At 41.1% G+C, this 22,225-nt stretch overlaps 1 protein-coding gene across 2 annotated transcripts in view; it reads left to right on the forward strand.

Annotated features, from left to right (window-relative positions):
• syne3 (spectrin repeat containing, nuclear envelope family member 3) overlaps positions 1-22,225 on the forward strand; it is a 53,691-nt gene that overhangs the window by 21,808 nt on the left and 9,658 nt on the right. For both annotated transcript variants that reach the window (XM_026151942.1, XM_026151943.1), the window contains exons 7-15: positions 594-730; positions 1,777-1,951; positions 3,777-3,959; positions 4,968-5,111; positions 7,158-7,292; positions 10,825-10,986; positions 17,628-17,800; positions 18,492-18,978; positions 21,877-22,020. In XM_026151942.1, the coding sequence (XP_026007727.1) occupies positions 594-730; positions 1,777-1,951; positions 3,777-3,959; positions 4,968-5,111; positions 7,158-7,292; positions 10,825-10,986; positions 17,628-17,800; positions 18,492-18,978; positions 21,877-22,020 (1,740 nt within the window). The remainder of the gene's footprint in view (positions 1-593; positions 731-1,776; positions 1,952-3,776; positions 3,960-4,967; positions 5,112-7,157; positions 7,293-10,824; positions 10,987-17,627; positions 17,801-18,491; positions 18,979-21,876; positions 22,021-22,225) is intronic.

Below are 22,225 nucleotides of genomic sequence, written 5' to 3' on the forward strand. Positions count from 1 at the left end.
AAGCAAACACACGAAGCTATCTCTAGAGTTTTCAGAGAATGGTCTTTAAAAGAGAAAATATCCAGTAAGTGGCTGTTCTCTGGGTGAAAATGTCTTGTTGACTTCAGACAAGAATCGCTAGAATCCTTGAAGGCAGTAGAAAACAGCACGTCCAACCTTCATGCAGATAGGCTGCAGCTGTCGAAGACCACACCAGCTGCAACCCCTGTCATCTAAGAACAGGAGGCTGAAGCTACAGTTCACACAGGCTCACCAATATTAGACAGTAAAATATTGGGTAGTCTCATTAAGCTCTAAATCTGCTACAACATTCAGATGATAGTGTCAGAATTTGGTGTAAACAACATGAAACCATTAATGTATCCTGCCTTGTATCAGTAATTCAGGGTACTCAGTCTGTAAGTTGTACGTTTTTAGTATTTTGTATTTCAGCTAGGAGTTAGAACTAGGAAGTGGATGGCCTTTAATTAACCCTGGGATTGATTAGAGTGCAGGATTATATAATAGCTCAGTGAGCGTTGGGGTTGTTAGTTTTTGTGTGAGTTGCTACTTGTACTCCTCTTGTACTGTTTATATTCTGTTGTGTGTTTCAGGGTGTGAGGAATACTTTAGCAGGGGAAGAATCCCAGGTGGAACTGCTCAAGGCTCAGCTCAGGGAGCTCTTCAGGTTCTCAGAGGACTCGCGTCACCTTTCTCATGATGTCTTGGCTGTTGTTAAAGAACATCAAAGGTATGTGCTAGGGAGCTTGTGTTTGTGTTTGTGTGGGAGTTTTTTGAAACCCCAAAACAAAACTAAAAATAAGGCCCCATGATATGGTAAATGGTAAATGGCCTGCATTTGTATAGCGCTTTTCTAGTCCCTAAGGACCCCAAAGCGCTTCACACTACATTCAGTCATTCACCCATTCACACACACATTCACACACTGGCGATGACTAATCATTTAGTAAAATTAATTAATCATTTTACTTTCCTTAGATTACTGTTGTTATCTAAATGAGAATGTTAAAAGTGAAAATGTATGTGCTATAATAAATCTGTTGAAAATATAATATAATAATCTGAAGAATGCACACACTTTATAAATGCGGGTGTGTTACGTTATAAATGCTGTGTTTAGTTATACAGTGGAACCCTGACTTACGAAATTAATTCGTTCCAGAGGGTCTTTGGTAAGTCGAAATTTTCACAAGTCGAAGCACCTTTTTCAAACACATTTGCATGACATACACTACCAGTCAAAAATTAGGACACACCTTCTCATTTAATGTTTTTACTACTTTTCTACATTGTAGATACATACTGAAGGCAAATATAATATATATGAAGCATATATGGAGTTATGTAGCAAAGAAAAAATGGATAAAAACTTTATATATGTCTTATATTTCAGATACCTTAAAGTATCCACCCTTTTCTTTGTTGACAGCTCTGCAAATCCTCGGCCTTCTCTCACTGAGCTTCATGATGTAGTCACCTGAAATAGTTTTTACTTCACCACTGTGCCTTGTCAGGGTTCATTTGTGAAATTTCCTGTCTTCCTATTAAATTAGAAGCTGTGTCTGTGACTGGTAGTGTATCTTCACTGATGTGTCACCAGCAGTAGCTCTCCATCTAGGGAGAAATATGGAACTACCAGCAGGAATGTGGAACTTATTAGCTGCAAAATCTGACTCTGTTTATTTACTGTAAGGATAAATCATAACACCTTAGGGCTTCTGGGAAACTTCTTTTCAAATTGTAGTTGTACATTTGTACATATGTGCTGTGTTTCAGTGTGAAATGTCGAGCAACTAGACTGTGTTCAGAGTCCGAGTTGGGACTGAGAAACATCCTCCAAGACCCGCTACTGGTCTACGACCAATGGAAAGATACAGTTTCTCAGGTGTTGGAAACTTCTGCTGAGGTCACAGACTTCTCCCATGTTGCCATGTTAGTCCAGAAGATTGAGGTAAAACAAATGCATTATCTTTAGAAGGACTTTTTGCTCATATAGAAAAATTCCTCACCTTTGTAAATTTGTGTATGTTAACCCCTGCAATTTGAATTGTTTGGTGCAACCAAGAAAAACTTTGATACTAGCTTAACACAAACGGAGCAGACACAATCATACAGGTTGGGAGGTCAGATGGGCTTTCAAAACTTGCTATCAACACCTGCTACCAATTTAGAATCAGCTCTTTAACCTGACATGTAGAGCAGGGCGATGTGACCAAAAATATTTATCACGATATACATTTGAAAATTTGCGATAACGATATAACTGACGATATAATTGACACGAGACAAAATGCTTTACAACTCCACAACTTTATTAGTGCAAAACAAAAAAAAAAATCAATGTATTTTCACTTAAACAAGCAGCTGTTTTTTATGTGCATTAAAGTTATATAAAAATGTAACAGTGCAAATGCAAATTCCTTACTGACAGTTTAACCAAAAGGCATTTCCAGTGGAAACTGGCCGACATATCCTCAGCATAACCATGTATAATATCCACAAAACTTAAAAAGAGGTGATACACACACAATATGGTAATATTATGTTGAAGCACAGTATGTATCACTCCGCGAGGCTCCTGCCTACGATAGCCGTAATGCTCCAACAATCCATCAAGCGGTGCGGCTTCGTAGCTTAGCAAAGTTGTACTAAAACATTTGACAGATTTTCGAGCGCCGTGCACATAAAATCGTTTCGAGGTCAGTAAACACAACCAGAGTTCATACATAAGGCACACGGGATTATAAGGGGCGCTGTCGACTTTCAGAAAAATCAAAGGATTGATTTTAACCGTGTGTAATAACGACGGCCCGCTAGCATGCTCTACCAAAAATAGTGCTTTGTTGTGTATCTGACGGACGAAAGCTAAACCAGTTCCACACCACTGAAGTTGCAGCATTTTTACAAACCAGTTCTGGTTCATCTGTTTCATTCAACGATCCACTTTCACTCTTCTCATTCTGCGTTGCCGGCATGTGCGTCTGTAAACAAAGGCACTGCGCATGCGCGTTTTACCCATATTCTATCGCGATATGTCATTTTCCTATCGTTGCCCAAAATTACACCGGTATTACCGTGAACGGTATGATATTGCCCAGCCCTACTGACATGCATGTCTTCAGACTGTAGGGAAAAACTGAGCACAAACGGAGAAAAGGCATGCAGGCACAGGGAGAACATGAACGCTCACATAGAAAGGTTTCAACCCAGTTCGTTCTACATTCTACAAAGACCTCGGTGGGAAGATACGATTCTATTGTCTGCTGCACTTTGGTTATCCTGATGTGCTTGTTTGTATTCACAAGATAATTGTATCATAACTGGTTAGCTTTCTTCACTTTGGAAAGTTTTGAGTTGCGTAACTCAGTCTGCACTGTAGGACAGTCAAAATTCTCAGTGAAAAGTTCTGTGTGAAAGTCTGCATAGAAATAATTTTTAGAGTTTCATTTGAATGTTCATGTAAATATGTGGACTTTGAGAAGTTGTATAATGCTAGCTGGGCAGCATAGTGGCCTCACAGCATAAAGGTCCTCAGTTTGACTCCACCATCTATGTGCATCTATGCAACTCTATGTAAGATTTGCACATGGAGTTTGAGTGGGTTCTCTCCAGGTACTCCGGCTTCTTCCCATGGTCCAAACATGTGCAATTAGTTGGGTTAGGTTAATCGATGATTCTAAATTGCCCTGTGACAGACTGGCAATCTGTCCAGGGTGCTGACTAAAACGTTCAGGAATGAGACGTGTGAATATGTTCTTTTCTACTCTCTGCGCTAGTGTCTCCTGAAGGAAAGTGTCCAGCTGCAGGAGCGCTTCAGTCTACTGGAAGTGAAAGGGGACCTGCTAGACTCTGTGTTTGGTCCTGAGAGGTCTGATGGACTGCAGAGCGAACTGAGCACTGCCATGAGGAACAGAGAACTGTTGCATGTTCAGCTGCAGCAGAGGAAGAGCAGGCTACAGGTATGCGCGTGTTGGCGTCGTCCACTGAGCTTTGTTTTGTCTTAGGTTTGAGTGTCAGTCTATTCAAAGCTTTACCGTATCCCTCAGGCTTAAAGAAAAGACCAAGACAAACCTTTTGGACTTTTAAACTGATCCTGAAATCATTAACAGGTCATGTTTGACAAGAAATGCATACAGAGAGCGATGAGAAAAGAGGGCGGAGTTGTCCAAGAGACAGTCTAAAAGAGAATGTGACTATCAAATCAGTAAATATTTTCAGAGGCTACATAACAATCACGGGTTTGCCTTTTGATATCAGACTATGGAACGATAAGTAACCTGGCAACTGTTTTGTAATTAGTTTGTGTCAGTGAACAGACAAGATTGTCTTGGTGAATGCCCTTCTGTCTCGCTTTGCCCATACCAATCTTATTTACTGCAGTGTAACAACAACGTCACTCATTAGATTTTGTGCAACACATGTGAGCTGTCACAGTTTAGAAACTGAAATCATCAGATGCATTTACTAAAGTGTGCATGAATGCATTCTAGTAAGTACATGCAGGATCTGGTGTAATTATCAAAGTAGATACTAAAAGCACTGTAAAAGCACTTGCTGTGGTGTCAAATCTTGGACTTAGTACTCAATGTTGTGTTCATACTATGGCTCATTCAATAAAGTGTGTGTGTGTGTGTGTGTGTGTGTGTGTGTGTGTGTGTGTGTGTGTGTGTGTGTGTGTGTGTGTGTGTGTGTGTGTGTGTGTGTGGGGGTGGGTGGGTGGGTGGGTGGAGACGGGTATTAACATCTTCATGGGGACCAAAACTTGGTAGTTTACACGACTTTGAAGGCATTTTTGAGACTCAAAATGTGGTTTTAGTGTCAGGGTTACAGTTAGGTTATGGTTAGGTGAATGAAATGAAAACTCATCTTCAAAGAATGAAGACGTCTGGTTGACAAAATACTGTTAGACTTTAAGTTGACTGGGATAAATGATAAGAACACACTTAATGACATTTTCCTTCTCACAGGCATTCATTTCAAGAACCAAGGACTTCACTGACACCTACAAGCTGATGTGCTCAAAGTTGTCCAGTGTCAAAGGCAGACTGATGACAGCTGATGGTCTACAGCCTGACATTCTCGCCAAAAAAAGCCAGTCAGACCAGTTTGGGGTGAGTTTTTTCACCTGCCAGACTTTGGGTTAGACATTTATTAACCAGCCACACCATAAATCCACCTGCCTATAATTTGACTCGTCTTCTATGACTATATCTTTCTAAGCTGACAAAACAGCTGTGACCTGTATGGGCATGGACAGCACTTGGAATAGATTGTCTGTATCCTGTTTGGCATCTGGCCTGTCGCACTCTCAGTGCTCAATCAGAGATCTGGCTGGTTTGAAGGCCAGGTCCAAAGCCATGTCGCTCTTTGCATTCCTCAAAAATTTTCTCATCATTGCTGGTACATAGTTGTCCAAGTATGCTGAAAGTTAGACTGTATTGTATTGTATTTGCTTATTTAATTTCAGTTCACATGAAGAGTCACACTGTAAAGTGTAAACCCTTTAAATATGAGTTAGTCCGTCAATGTCAGGAAACGCTGTCTGTTCATATTATTTCATTCAATTGCCTCATTTAAGTTTTTCAGTCCCGTAAGGTTCCAAAAATCACTCGTCTGAAGCAACATTTCACTCTGAAAATGAAATTCTTATCATTGCTCTCAATTCCAAAAGCAAATGAAATAGTCGTCCACTGCTTTTAATGCCTTTCTCGTCATCAGAAGTTTTGTTCAAATAGTCTGTTTCTCTCGGGAAGGTGAAGTAACGCGTGTGTGGTGGCCATGAAAAAGGCTATTGACATTCTCCAAATACTGAAAAAGGAGCTTTAATGCTTCCTTTAGCAGAGGGTTTATAGAAGGAGAAGAGATGACTCTATAAGGAGATGATGAATGATTGGCAAAGTAGAGAAGATCATCCAAATATAAATGTTACTCATAGCTGCATTTTTCATTTCATGCCAGAACTTACTGATGGCCTGTTAAAGGCACATGTTAACTATGAACTGTAACAAAATGTGCTTCTTGTTAAATTGTTGCCTTCCATGAAGAACGTAGCTTTATACAAGCGCTGTAAACCAAAATTCTGATGTATTTTAATCAATTAAAGTGTGCTTAAGCTTCTGTATAGTTTAGGTTTCAGGTCATTGTATTGTCAGCCTTTAGAATTATTGTTTATTTATTTATTTATATATTTATTTTTATTATTATTAGTATTATTATTAGTAATAGTAGTATTGCTGTTGTTTTTTTACTTGGGGTCAGCTGGCAGGAAAATGTATATTAGCCTGATGCTGCATTTGCAGGGTTACCTAATAGTGCACTAATTAACATACAAATGCAGCTAGTTTATTTCAGTTATAAGCAGCATTCTGCCAAGAGCAGTGCAAATGATCAGCTCGAAAACTAGCTGACCTGATAAAGGAGTAATGTACGTATCACAATAATGCAGCAGTGTAATCCTGGTTTTCCGTTTGTGTTTTTCTCTGAAAACATCAACAATTCAGATAAATAAAAGGCAGGAGAAATAGTGTTAATGTAACTGTTGTGATAGAAACTGCTGGATTTCTCAGAGGACAGCTGCATTACTACAAATTATTTGATGAAAACCTAACATCTCTTTCTAACAGTTGATCTGTACAATATATATAAGACACTTAATATTATTTACTGTCACTCCTGTGTGTTAGTGAAGTACTGTTATTATGACACGCTGTATTTCAGTTCAGTGAAGCTGTACACTGTTTCATCAAAATCCCAGTATTACTAAGGAGAATGATGTAGTGCTTGTCTCTCAGGGCGAGGACTGTAATGAAGCAACACTGTAGTTTCCATACGTTAAGCATTCAACATGATGAACCAAGAGACTATAAGAGCAGCTGGATTCTTATAATGCATCTTTAAATAGTCAATAATTGCATTATTTTATGTGACCAGTTGTTACAAAGGCTGATAAATTTTGTTGTGTACTGCTGGAGGGCTTTATGAAAAGGTGATTAGTCTTTTGGTTATCTTGAATGTTTCAAACTGTGAATGTCTGATCTTGCCTGTACCTCTTCCCTTAGTGAAACTGAAGTTCACTTCAGTTGAAGTTTAGATGTGTACAAAATTTTATTTATTTATTTATTTATTTTTCATGTGCACACTTGCTTTTGTGTCTCCAGGTCATCCTAAAGGATGTAGAAGACTATGAAGCCCAGGTCATGGCACTTGAGACTCTGGTCTCTTCCAGTCAGACCAACAGGATTCAGTTTGAGAAACTCTGTGATGAATGGAAACATCTGCACATTGCAGTCAAGGTGAGGGGACATTCATATAAGAAGTGTGAATAGCCCATTTTTCCTAATACTCCCCTGGAACTGGGTACTTGACTTCTGCTGGAGTTAGATTATCTGTGACCCTGAAGTAATATGATCATGTTGAATAACAAGATAAGTACCCACCATGATCTCAACCATCCAAAACACTTTTATCTTGGCAGCAGGCAAGATTGTTTTTGATTCAAGCCCATGAACAGCAAGTCTCACACATTTCCAATGATTACAGAAGGGACAGATGGTCTGCAACGTCTCCTTCTCCGGTGACGGTGCCGGAAGAACCAGAAAACGAAATAAGAAAGATGTGCAGAGCTGTAGTAACTACCGAAGGATAACGTTGATGAGCCATACCATGAAGATGTGATAGAGTTGTTGAAGCTAGATTTAAAAAGGAGAGGCGATGATCAGTGAGCAGCAGTATGGCTTCATGCTGAGAAAGAGAAACACAGATGTGATCTTTGCTTTGAGAGTGTTGATGGAGACGTATAAATAAAGTGTGGAGGAGCTTCACTATGTCTTTGTGGATCTAGAAAAGGCATATGATAGGGTGTGTGGCGCATGAAGATGTCAGGAGTGGCAGAGAAATATGGGAGAATAATGAGACAGTGGTGAGGTGTGTTGACAGATAGGTTGAAGGTTCGAGTGTTTACATCACTGATCTGCTCTCAGCCCCTTCTTGCTTGTTATAGTGATGGACAGGTTGATGGATGAGGTCATGCAGGAGTCTCTGTGGACTGTGATGTTTGGAGACAGTATTGTGATCTGTAGTCAGAGCAGGTGGAAGGTAACATGGAGAGCTGGGGGTATGCTCTGGAGAGAAAAAAGCAGTGTTAGGTGTTGTCATCTGACTTTTTATGTGATTTATTGCTCAGCTCAGGAAAAAGAAATTATTGTTGGTAATTTTAACATCCATGCAGATACTGAAAATGACAATCTATTATTACAGACACAATTGGCAATGTAAAGGAACCCACCCACCACTTAAATCACACTGTACATCTTGTTCTGGAATTGGAACATTTGAACATTTAACAGTGTTTCCTCACACACCTCAGTTTTCTCCCAAAATCCTGTTTTGTCTTATCTGTTTCTAATAGCATTTCATTTTACAATAATGGATTACACAGCAGTGAGAAATACATTTCATCACAGTAGATGTCTTTCTGAAAGTGCTGTAACAAAGTTTAAGGATATAAGTCCTCCACTGTTATTTCCTTCAATACCATGTGCTGACACAGTGCAGAGCAGCTACACCAACTCTATTCACAGAGGTTGATTATTGTGTTAAGAATTTCCTCTAGCTCCTCTGAAAAAGAGCCTTCAATCAGAAGTACTTGACTGACTTGTATAACAAACCTGCACCTTAAAGCAAATAACTCATAAGCTGGAGAGGAAATGGCATTTCACTGATTTCGAAGGTCTTCATTTAGCCTGGAAAAACACTTTGTTGCTCTGTTTTTAAAAAAAAAAAGAAAAGAAAAGAAAAAGCCCCCCATAAGGCTAGAACATCTTACTATTCATCACTGATTGAAGAAGAGAAGAACAAGCCCAGGTTTCTCTTCAGCACTGTAGCCAGGCTGACAAAAAGGGAGACCTCTGTTGAGCCAAGCACTGCTTTAACCTTAAGTAGTAATGACTTCATTAATTTCTTGAGATTAAAGCTCTAACTATTAGAGGGGAAAAAATAATCTCACAAACATAACATTATGTTAGCCGACTAATCTTTGCTGTTGACAACAGCCCATATCCGTATTGACTTACTTGTCGTTTAATCTAACTGTTAAATTTTTAATTGATGCCCAGTGCCAGTAAATTATTTTCCTAAATGTTATGCAGTCGCTAGGAACATCCCTAGTACAGCTACTTTCCATACCACTGATATTTATTTAGACTCTTTTTCTCCAATTGATCTTTCTCAATTAACTGTTACTGTACTCTGTCCTAAAAATCTTAGAAACATGGTATCTAATCAGATGCTTACTCTGGATGCATTAGCTTAACTTTCAGTAGTACTTCTAAGTTCTTGACCAGCATATGTTGTTATAGCAGACACACTAGTAAGCTATCTCTGAAACGTGATTCTGTACTGATCCCTGGTAATAAGGTCCAGTCAGAGACGTGGAATAATGTCACAGTGTTGAAGAACTTTATTTACAATGACGTGGTTCTGAAATTAATACAAATAAGAAATAACATAAACATCTCTTTCACTGGTTCAGCATCTCTCACATTCAGTATTACAGAGAACACCATACCAAATTATGCATGGACAGAAACGGATACCACAAAAGGATTATCATAACGACATAACAGGATGAATAAACACAGAATCATAGTCAATTTAGGCTAATTCTCTCATTTGTGACTCAACACCACCCTCGACACAATTGCTCACTCAAATGCCGTTATGCTTACACAGGGGTTCTTAGCAAAAACAGGTTTGTATGCTAGCACAGAAACTACATCAAGGAAAATCTTTGTGAACATTAATTCTCCACAACAACTGAAAACAACTTAGAAATGAGGAGTAGCCTGTGAAGCCAGGCTACTACCTACTTTGCTTTGACAGTATAGCTGCTGACACACAGCTAATAATAACAGCTGTCCACATGGGTATATTAAATGCAACTGAAATAAAATATGTTCCCAATGTGACTTACTGTTTCTATGAACGCACACTTGCCAGCATTAGTCCACTTCCGTTCAGATCCATAACTTGCCTGCAATTGTGGCATCAAGGATGGACTCTGGCTATTGGCCCTTGTGGGAATCATGCTCCTCCCATGCAGGTAACGCATGCCCGGGCAGGAGGACTTTTTAACATATGTTCTTGAATGTATATAAAACAAATATTTAGGATTGCTTTCTTACATTTGCACAATATCTATAAAATTAGAAACATCCTGTCTCAGTGATCCTGCAAAACTAGTTCATGCATTTATTACTTCTAGGCTGGAGTATTGTAATTCAGTATTATTAGGATGTCCTAAAAACTCCACAAAGCCTCCATTTGATCCAAAATGCTGCAGTGAGTACAGACAAAGACTAGAAAGAGAGAGCATATGTCCTTGAATGTCCTAGAATTATCATCTTATCTTGAAGACCTCATAGTATCCCAGTAGAGCATTTCAGTATCAGACTGCTGGTGTACTTGTTGTTCCTGCAGTATTTAAAAGTAGAATGGGTGGTAGAGCGTTCAGCTTTCAGGCCCCTCATCTGTCGAACCAGTTCACAGTTTGGATTCAGGAGACAGACACCCTGTCTTCTTTTAAGATTATGCTTAAAATGTTCCTTTTTGACAAAACTTCTTTCAGGTGACACTGAATCCTCCCTTACTTACACTGCAATAGTTTTAAGCTTCTACGTAGCTACTACTAAGCTACTTTCCATGATGCATGTTTCTTCTTTCCTGACCTTTTCTTTTTTATCTTTTTTTAAATCCTGCACTGCATGGATTCTAAGTTGTTTTTTCCTGACAAAGCTTGTCTAACTTGTATTTTTCTTTTATATACAGGCAAAGGTAGATGAGAGTGACAAAATTGTTGCAGAACATGAGAGGTTCCATGACAGCCTTCTAAACATCGAGAAGTGGCTGATGATCATGAAGCAGAAGCTGATGTCCTTCCACAGCCCAACAGGAGAGTGGAGCATAGAGGGGCGCCGGCATGAAGCTGAGGTCCGTGTGTGTTTGCCAGTTACACTGGATGTGCTAAAAACAATTTCACTTTTATTAATATTTTGAAAAACAAGTTATGGGTACATATTTGCACATGTAGTACATAACAATAACCTACAGCACACCAGAACAATAGATTCGGCCTACCTTTTAGGCTCAGGTGCAGTGACACAGCTTTAACAAGAAGAAAAGTCAGTCATTCACCACCATCTTTCTCTTCTTCCTGCGCACTAAAACCACCAAAGTCCTCTTCTCCAGTGTCGGATACAAACAGGCTCATGATGGCTTCGTCATCCACTCTTCTTCTCTCCTTCGCTGTCACTTTCAAAACCAAAGAAATCCTCATTGTCAGTGTCAGAGTCGAACACCCTCAGAAGGGCCGTGGCGGTGTCCTCCTCTCCATCATGCAGCAGTCCAGCCCTTCAAAATCCGTTGGTGATCGTGGATGTTTTCACACTTTTCCACGCTGTCAGAATCCACCGGTGGAGTTGGGCATAACTTGCTTTTTGGGCATAACTTGCAAGTTTATCGCCGCTCATCATCCAGATAGATAGATATAGGACAATTCACTTACCTAACTTTTTAAACGAAAAACAGGAGAAAACTTAATCAACAAAAATGGCTTCTCACACCTACTAGGCTGCTCCAGTGGACAATATATAGAAGGTGAAAAAAAACTCCACAATTGCTACTTTACAAATCTATTTACAAGATTAAGGTTCTAACGCCAGACACACACACAAAAAGGTTGTACTTGGTTATACTTGCAAATCAATGGGCAAAGACACAAACAAATCAAAATCACAGGTCCTTTGTTGGATCGTGGAGGCTAGGAGAGAGGGGGCCAGGTGGCTGTCATTTGGTGGTTAAATACTGGGGGTGATCAACCAATCAACCAATCTCAGGACAGGAAGAGACTCCACCCAACTACTCAGTAGGCACGCCCAGGTGTCCACCCCCTAAGAAAAAAAAACAAAAAACCCTACAGACTTTTTATCAAAATTGGTTTTCATTCTGACCTGAGCCTTTGCTAGCGCGTCACGAGCAAAATTGCAGGCATTGTGCAGCCTCTCTCTAAACAAACTAACATAGTCCAGAATGTTTTCTCTTGGACGATGCCTATCTCAGAGAAATTTCTCTTTCAAAAGACATAGCGGACCGCGCACAGTGTGGCCAAAAACGAAATCAGCTGGACTGAACCCCAAAGACTCCTAGCATGTCTCCCTGACGGCGAACAACAGTAGTGGCAACTCCTCATCCCACTCACGGCTTGACTCGGAGCAAAATTTGCGAAGCATGTTTTTCAGAGTTTGGTGGAACCTTTCTAATGCACCCTGACTCTCCGGGTGATACGCACTGGAAGTGTGATGGTTAACACCGAGCTCTGTCATGACTTTGCCCTGATCTGTTTGGATGCGTTTAGGCAGTCCAAAGGTAGAAACGAACTTAACAAGTGCTTTCACAATCCCACGGGTTTTTAATGAGCGCCACAGAATGGCCTCAGGATAACGGGTGGCAGTACACATCATGGTGAGGAGGTATTGGTTCCCGGACTTTGTTTTTGGAAGAGGACCAACACAATCAACAATAACATGCTCAAATGGTTCTCCAACGACTGGAATGGGTTGCAACGGTGCGACAGGAATCACCTGATTAGGTTTACCTACAAGCTGACATGTATGGCATGAGCGGCAGAATTTTACTACATCAGATTTAAGACCAGGCCAGAAGAAGTAACAGAGGATACGGTTGTATGTTTTTGTGATTCCCAAGTAACTGGACATGATGTGGTCATGTGCTAAGCTTAGGACCTGGGAACGGAATGACTGCGGAACAACAATTTGCTGCACCCCCTCATGGGTGCAGCCAGAACTGGGAGTCCAGTAGCGCATCAGCACACAATCTTCAATGAGGTAAGATGCAGATTTCCCAGGTTCCTTCACATAAGCCCAACAGGATGACAAGCTTTCATCATTTCTCTGGGCTTCTATAAGCTTCTCTTTATCTACTGAGAGTGTCATAGCTTCCTCATCAGGCTGAAGCTCTACTGAAACAGGGGTACTTTCACAGTCGGGTGGTGCGCTTGTTGGATCTGAATCACTCAGGAAAGAGTCACTAAGAGCCACCAAGTCTCCATGTTTGTTTGCCTGCGCACGTGTCACAGCACACACAGGAAACAAAGGAACAGAGTTTGGTGTGACAAGATCAAAACCACTGTTGTCTGTAACTGGTGTTTCGACTACCTCAGGCAACGGAAAAACCTTGCAGCCAGCTAGATTGTTTCCAAGGATGATGTCAATGCCTGCAGCTGGTAACTGGGGTCGCTCACCAAGTTTAACTTCACCCGACACAAACTGAGACGAGAGCTGCACAAAGTGCAAAGGCACACGCATTACACACATTCTAACTCCCCACGCTAACACATCGGCACCACAATAGGATTGAGCTGAGAACGGTAAGACACTCACGAATGAGCGACTGTTTTGCACCAGTGTCCCGCAAAATACTGACAGGAACCCTCTTTTCTTCTCCCAATAATGAAACAAAACCTTCTGACACACAAGGCTTGAACTCTTTATCTACTTTATCACTTCGAATTACAGTCACACCTTCTAAGACATGAAGTTTGGTCTGTAGAAGGTTTATTGGGGAAGGAGATTTACCCTTCTCAGACTGTTCCTTTCTTTTGAGAACGGAACAAGCAGCAATGAGGTATCCCTGCTCATGGCAATAATAACATTCTCTATTTTCAGTGGATGCGGTGGTGGTACGACAGGTGTTCTTTGGAGACCTGTTTTTTGGGCTAACTGAACCTGGTGTGTTGTGAATAGGAGGTGTAAACACACTTTTGTGTGTCAGCGCAAACTCATCAGCCTGTACAGCAGCAGCGGCAAGGGTTGTAACCTTCTGTTCGTTTAAGTAGGTTATCGCTTTTTCTGGGAGTTGACTTTTGAACTCTTCCACAACAACACCAGCTCACACAAGTCATCTAAGGTTTTTACTTTGGTAGCGTGACACCATTTATCGAACAGTGTTTTCTTTTCTCTGGCAAACTCCACATAAGTCTGGGTGGCAGATTTTTTTCATATTCCTAAATTTTTGCCTATAAACCTCTGGCACAAGCTCGTATGCACGCAGGACAACGTCATAGTCCAAACTGTCCTCACGTGAAAGAGCTGTGCATACCTCTTGAGCTTTCCCCACCAATTTTCACTGAAGTAAAAGAGACCATACATTCTTTGGCCAGTGTAGTGCACCTGCAATGCGCTCAAACACTGTGAAATAAGAGTCTACCTCAGTTTCTCTAAATGCTGGGACTAATTTGATGTGCCTACTTACATCAAAGCTGTCTTCTGGCTTACGGGATGGTGACTGCGGAGGTGGTGACTGCGGAGGTGGTGACCGAGGTGTAAGAGGACTGGCATCTCCAGAGCCCTCACCCTTAAGTGCATGGAAGCCATCCAACTGCTGCTTTTTTAACTCAGCCTCCTTTATGCGCAGTGTTAACTGCAGCTCGTCTGCAGAAGGGCCAGTTTGAGGAGGGAGATTTTTCAGTGGGGCAGGAATACCAGCAACAGCTCCCAGCTCAACTCCTTCCACAGGAGCTGGCTCACCAAACAACCCCCTTTCATGCAGTTTAACACACAGGAGCTCTTTCAGCTCTTTTTTTCTTTGCATTCAATGGCACAGTCACATCAAAGAAATTGGCAATAAGAATGAGGTCATCCTTTTTACATCTGTTCAACTTTTCCTCATTTGGACTTAAAGTGAAATCCTCCAATTTAAATTTCATACTAACACATACCCCCCACACAAGATAAAACTGCCAACCAGAAAAACAGAGCCAACAAAGGACACTGGTAACCAGAGATGGGCAGTAACGCGTTACTGTAATCTGATTACTTTTTTCAAGTAACGAGTAAAGTAAGGGATTACTATTGCAAAATCGGTAATTAGATTACCGTTACTTTCCCGTAGGAACGCTGCGTTACTGCGTTACTAAAACCGTGATTTTTTTTTGCGAGAATGTCTCATGACAGTGACGTAAGCAAGTGCGACATTGGTGACAGCAGCTGTGTGCAGATCAACAATGGATAATATATCGAGTGCAGAGAGAGTATGAGCGTGCAGCGTTTAAAGCGTGGAAGTACTGACCTTACTTTGAGTTTGATTCCATAAAAAGTGACAAAAACATTAGTGTCCGCTGTGCGTGGGAAGAAAACTTCTTTTTACAGCGAAAAAAACCCCTAAACTTCCGAGCAAGCACCGAGTAGCTACGACGTGATGGGAAACTCACAGAGACACTCGCGCGGATTCTTCAACTGACCGCAGCACACCTACACCAGGGTAAACCTCCGCCTACCCTGCTCCTGCTTTACAGGTGAAAATAGAGCAAAAGGACCGCTGAGTCTTTGACTTTATTTATTTTCTGCTGTGTTTTACTTGCATCTGTTTGAAAGAGTGAGTGAAAACACAAAAAATATTTTATTTTATGTGCTGGAATGTGCAGAAAATAGGTTTAAATGTTAAACTAATTTATTCAAGTCAGAGAATGTTGCATATAATTAAATGTTTTGCTTGATGCATAAAGTTAAAAGATTAAAACTGATAAAACAAGTTAAAAAAAGAGACTTTTCCATTTGATTACATTTTGTATGATGGATTATGTAGAAAAAGTAGAATTGGGCTGAAAGATCTATCACTTTATCACCTCTTCAGGTTGTAAATCGTGTTTTTAAAAAGTAACTAAGTAACTAAGTAATTAATTACTTTTGAAAATAAATAATCAGTAAAGTAACGGGATTACTTTTTGGGGGGAGTAATCAGTAATTAATTACTGATTACTTTTTTCAAGTAACTTGACCAACACTGCTGGTAACCTACCCGCGACAATGGCAACAAACAAAGAACGAACAAGCTCGCGCTCCAAGTCAACCCGACGAGACAAAAAAAAAAAGGATGGATGAGCCCCCCAATTCATGTTACGTTCTTAGTCTCGGCGTGCATTGAACGCAAAAAGAAATTGGTCCCACTCACGCACCACCCAAGAAAGAACACAAACAGTAATATCTTTTAAAGTGCTAATGGGTTAATGCACAAGTTGTATAAAGCGCTATATAAGAACCAGTCCATTTATAAGAGTTAGACAGCACCAGGCCCTGACATGGTACACGCCTACTGGCTGAGGAAACTTGTGCAGACATAGAAGGCAGCTACAAGTACCTGGGGATCCCACAGGCTAGAAAGCTGCAAGCACCACGTACCTGCAGAGGGTCAGGCAAGTCCTGAGAAGTCAGCTGAACGGTAAGAACAAGATCTGGGCTATCCATAGCCCAGCTATCAACACCTACGCCCTGCCCGTGATCAGTTACCCTGCTGGGATAATAAGCTGGCCAAAGGAGGTGATAGAAGCTACTGACATAAAGACCAGGAAGCTCCTGACCATGCACGGAGGGGTTTCACCCCAAGTCCAGCGTCCTGAGGCTTTATGCTAAGTGGAAGGAAGGAGGCTAGGGACTAGTGAGTGTCAGTACCACAGTCGAGGATAAGACAACGAACATCCACGAATACATTAGGAAGATCCCAAACAACGGGTGCTCAGTACTCAGGCAGCAGAAACCCAAGAAAGAGGAGGAACCATCATGGAAGGACAGGACCCTGCATGGTATGTACCACCAGCAGATAGAGGAAGGTGGCATCCATAAATCCTACCAGTGTTTGAATAAAGCTGGACTGAAAGACAGCACAGAGGCACTAATCACGGCAGCACAAGAACAAGTGCTAATTACAAGATCCTTAGAGGGTGGAGTCTACAACACCAGGCAAGACCCCAGGTGCAGGCTGTGTAAAGATGCCCCTGAGACAATCCAGCACATAACAGCAGGGTGTAAGATGCTAGCAGGCAGGGCATACCGTACATGGAACGCCATAACCAAGTGAGAAGAAACATCTGTGCCGAGTCCCGAGGTCCAAATGGGAGACGCGCACTAGGGTGGTGGAGAATGACCGAGCTAAGATCCTGTGGGACTTCCAGATACAGACGGACAAACTGGTGACGGCTAACCAACTGGACATAGTGGTAGACAAGCAGAAGAAGATGGCCGTAGTGATAAATGTAGCAATACCGAATGACGGCAATATCAGGAAGAAGGAACATAAGAAGCTTGAGAATTACTAAGAGCTCAGAGAAGAGCTAGAGAAGATGTGGAGGGTGAAGGTAACGGTGGTCCCCGTGGTAATGGGAGTGCGTTTCAGCTGCATCCACAAAGGAAGTGATTCACAGCAACCCAACAACCAGATACCATAGAAAGACTGTGGTCTGATAGTAAATGCATTAGAGGGTTACTTGGGCAGCTGGGAGCTAGAATGTCCAATTGTTAACGAGCTCTGCTGAAAGAGATGTGCAATGAGGAAATCGCTACCAATGTGGACAAAGCTTTACTCATGAGCAGAGTAGCAATATGGAATATGGATGGAATACATTGGTATTTTATTTGACTTTGTATCACTGATAAAAATGAGACATGCATCACTGAAGCAAGTGGAATAAAAGAAGATACTGTGGCTTTAGTGCTAAGACAAAAATATATTTTGTCTAGTTTGTCAGCTATGTATAAGTATTTCTTTCCCTTTTTCCACAGAGAGCACTGGGAGAGTTCCCAGAGAAGGAGCTCCAGCTGCAGCAGGTGGATATTCAGGGTCAGGGAGTTTTAAAGAAGACTTCTGAGGAGGGGCAGGTCCATATTCTTGGAGACATGAAGCGCCTAAAAGACTCTTGGTTGGCCCTGTACGAAATGAGTCTGAATCTGCACAGGTACAAGAAAAGCACACAGCAGTTCCTTTTTTCAGCCTAGCTTAGTGTGTGGTACTAACACAGTGTGTGGTATTATCACAATACTGCTCCTAGCTTGTTTTCCTTTATCGCTCTGGCCTTGTCTATACCAAAAGGACACATCTTAGCAGCACTAGCTGCTGCTTGAGTCCTTCATAGACACATTTTTTAATTATAAATGTGTTTCAACAAACCCGTCCTATCAAGGCTGGCTGTTTGCAGAAATGTCTCTAAACCCTCAGTTTACCTAAAAGAGTACAAAGACAGCATGGTTATTTGTTTAGTAACTGATGACACCAGTGTCTGTAGCTTTTGTTTCTCCGTCTTAGCTGGCTGTAGATGTCTACTCAAATATTTGCTGCTTATTTTTTGTTGTGTTTTTTGTTTCTTAATGCTCTAAATGCTTTCAGTGTCTTATATTAGATTTAGTCTCTCTAAACTACGAAAGACCGTCCCCGCTGCATAAATTTTGAGAAAAGGATGGCAAACAGTTAGGTTTGGCTCACTCTGACAGATCTGTTTCCTAAATGTTGTTTTTTAATATATATCAAAACAACCAAGAAATCAGGTTTTGTGTTTAAAGTATGCACTGAGGTTTGACATGAAAGTTTCTGTCCACTGGTACCACTGACGAGTTACGACAGCATGAAACCTGGATTTCTTTGTCTTTCAGGTTGTTGAACAGTTCCAAAGAGCAGAGAGAGTCTGACTTTGCCAAGACGTCTGGCTCTATGCATGCACTTGGAGGAAAGTCGGAGGCAATGATAGGGAGGGAGGAGGCATTAATGACTGGCCAGGAAGGGTGGAACCAGGGCCAACGAGGTTACCACATATTGGCTGAACCAGATGTTGAAAATCCTATTTCATCAAGTAAAGTCAAGGGAAGTGCACTGACCTTCAAAACAGATGAAGTAGATTTCTCTGGCCATGAGCAGGGAGTCTCCAATGACAAGCCAATAGGAGGTAACAGCAGTGTCTTGGCAGAAGACGGAGAGGAAGCAGTATTATTTACACAGGCCAGCTATCCTCAGCCGCCAATGATTAGCTCTGGAGATGACAGCACAGAAGCAGGGGGATGCCTCATCTCAGGAGGAGGAGTGGGAGAGATCAGAAGACCCTCAGCCAAGAAAGCATCAGCAACACCAGTTCAATACTCAATGGTACTGTTGTGCAGGATTTTGTTATTTTCTACCATAAGTTACTGTTATGTTTTGTATGCTACTATAGTGCCCAAGTATCAGTGCACTATATCAGTTATGGAGCACTAGATGCTCCATAACTGGCCCTGCGGCAGACTGGCAAACTGTCCAGGGGTGTACCCTGCCTCTCAGCCTAAGAAAGCTAGGATAGGCTCCAGCCCTCCACAACTCTGACAAGGATAAGCAGAGGATGGATGGATGGATGTTCCATAACTAAATAACCAAAACCGTCAATGCAAACTGATCTAATACAAACAATAAACACACAACATCATTGACTTTTATAAACCAATTCCAAAAAGGGTTTATGTGTGAAACACATTATTCAGTCCTCCCACAATTGAAGCCACTAACTGGTTGTTTTGGGTTTGCCTCTATCATGGGAAAGAAAATGCTTCTCTGAACCACCAGTACAATCACTGATACACCAAAAAATTTGGGCTGCTTTGTAAAATGTAAATAAAAACAGAAGTCAGTGATTTGCAGACCTCAGAAACCCATAGAAGACATATCAAACATCTGAAATGAGAAAGTGTACTAATTTTAAGAAAAGAACATTTTGAATTTGTTGCCCACAACACATCTCAAAGAAGTTGTGTGGTGTTCCTTTTTCTTTTACCAATAGTCCATATGCAACTGTTGAACTTGTGGGAGAGGAAAATTATCCCATTCTTGTCTCATAGAGGATTTTAGCTGCTCAGCAGTCCAGGGTCTTCCTCCTCCTCATATTTTATATTTCATTGTGCGCCAAATGTTTTATGTTGATATAAGGTCATAGGTGCAGCTGCTAAAAATCTCAGGCAAGTTTGAATCTCATTGTCCTCAACCTTGAGGTCAGACGTCATGTTTTCTGAAGACCTTGTGAATTTAATAACTAATACCATAGGAATACATAGTGAGTGAGAAAGGTGACTGGAAAGGAAAAACTCAATGCATCATGGGAATCCCCCGGCAGCCTACATCTATTGCAGCATAACAAAGGGAGGATTCAGGGTCACCTGGTCCAGCCCTAACTATATGCTTTAGAAAAAAGGAAAGTTTTAAGCCTAATCTTAAAAGTAGAGATAGTGTCTGTCTCCCGAATCCAAACTGGAAGCTGGTTCCACAGAAGAGGGGCCTGAAAACTGAAGGCTCTCCCTCCCATTCTACTTTTAAATACTCTAGGAACAACAAGTAGGCCTGCAGAGCGAGAGCGGAGCGCTCTAATAGGGTGATATGGTACTACAAGGTCATTAAGATAAGATGGGGCCTGATTATTTAAGACCTTGTATGTGAGGAGCAGGATTTTGAATTCAATTCTGGATTTAACAGGAAGCCAATGAAGGGAAGCCAAAACAGGAGAAATATGCTCTCTCTTTCTAGTCCCTGTCAGGACTCTTGCTGCAGCATTTTGGATTAGCTGAAGGCTTTTCAGTGAGTTTTTTGGACATCCTGATAATAATGAATTACAGTAGTCCAGCCTGGAAGTAATAAATGCATGAACTAGTTTTTCAGCGTCACTCTGAGACAGGATATTTCTAATTTTAGAGATGTTGCGCAAATGGAAGAAAGCAGTCTTACATATTTGTTTAATATGTGCGTTGAAGGACATGTCCTGGTCAAAAATGACTCCAAGGTTCCTCACCGCGTTACTGGAGGCCAAGGTAATGCCATCCAGAGTAAGAATCTGATTAGATACCATATTTCTAAGATTTTCAGGGCCGAGTACAATAACCTCAGTTTTATCTGAATTAAGAAGCAGAAAGTTAGCGGCCATCCAGGTCTTTATGTCTTTAAGACATTCCTGCAGTTTAACTAATTGGTGTGTGTTATCTGGCTTCATGGACAGATAGAGCTGGGTGTCATCTGCATAGCAGTGAAAATGTATGCTATGTCTTCTAATGATGCTGCCTAAGGGAAGCATGTATAATGTAAACAGAATTGGTCCTAGCACTGAACCCTGTGGAACTCCATAATTAACCTCAGTGTGTGAAGAGGACTCTCCATTTACATGCACAAACTGGAGTCTATTAGATAGATATGATACAAACCACTGCAGCGCAGTACTTGTAATACCTACAGCATGTTCTAATCGCTCTAATAGGATATTATGATCAACAGTATCGAACGCTGCACTGAGGTCTAGCAGGACAAGCACAGAGATGAGTCCACTGTCAGAGGCCATAAGAAGATCATTTGTAACCTTCACTAAAGCTGTTTCTGTGCTGTGCTGAGCTCTGAAACCTGACTGAAACTCTTCAAATAAACCATTCCTCTGCAGATGATCTGTTAGCTGTTTGACAACTACTCTTTCAAGGATTTTTGATATGAAAGGAAGGTTGGAGATTGGCCTATAATTAGCTAAGACTGCTGGGTCTAGAGATGGCTTAGGTGTGTCGACTACGATGCTGAGGGGTAGCGCTGGCGGTTGCCGGTATTTTTTGAGTTTCATGTTGCTGCCCTCACATTCAAAATATGCTAATATTTTTAATAAACATTTGACATGTCTTCTATGTTCTAAGGTGAATAAAATATAGGTTTCTGAGATCTACAAATCAATGAATTGTTTCAATTTTTTTACATTTACTCTAAGGCCCAATATGCTTGGCAACAAAGACGCAACTTATACACTTTAAAATACTTTGGTAACATACTTTCATACTCTGGAACACTAAAACTGAGAGACTTTTTGGCAATCTGAAAATGCATTTTCTACATATAAAATAAGTTCAAGTTTGTGTGTTAATATAAAATAGATTTTTAAAATTTTATTAAATCACTAATCTGGGTTTTAAATGGTTTTCATTTTTCACTTGGTGTTTTAACTAAGGTGTTTTAGTGTGCATGTAAATGTTTCATTACTTGTTTGGGGTTTTCCAGGGGAGCCAAGGACACCATGAATCCAGGAGGAAGGAGTTTGATTCTTGGCTGTTCAAACAGAATGAACTCCTCTCTGAGATTCTCAGCTCCAAAGGAGCAGCACACAGCGCCAAAGATGTCAGACTCAAGCAGGATACACTCAAGGTGAGCTTGTGAATGTGCAAACAGTCAGGACGTTTTTGTTGCAGAAAGATGCCAGGACAGGTGGTGGTCACCGGTTAGGCTGGATTTAGCTCAGGCTACCCAAATTGAGGTCTTGCCCAATCAGAAGTTAAGGGAAATATTTTATGTGTGTTCAGCACTTTAAAAACATGTTCAAGCGTAAAATAAAATTGTCTATACTCTGTCA

The sequence above is a fragment of the Astatotilapia calliptera genome, chromosome 19, assembly GCF_900246225.1.
Source record: "Astatotilapia calliptera chromosome 19, fAstCal1.2, whole genome shotgun sequence".
NCBI lineage: Eukaryota > Metazoa > Chordata > Actinopteri > Cichliformes > Cichlidae > Astatotilapia > Astatotilapia calliptera.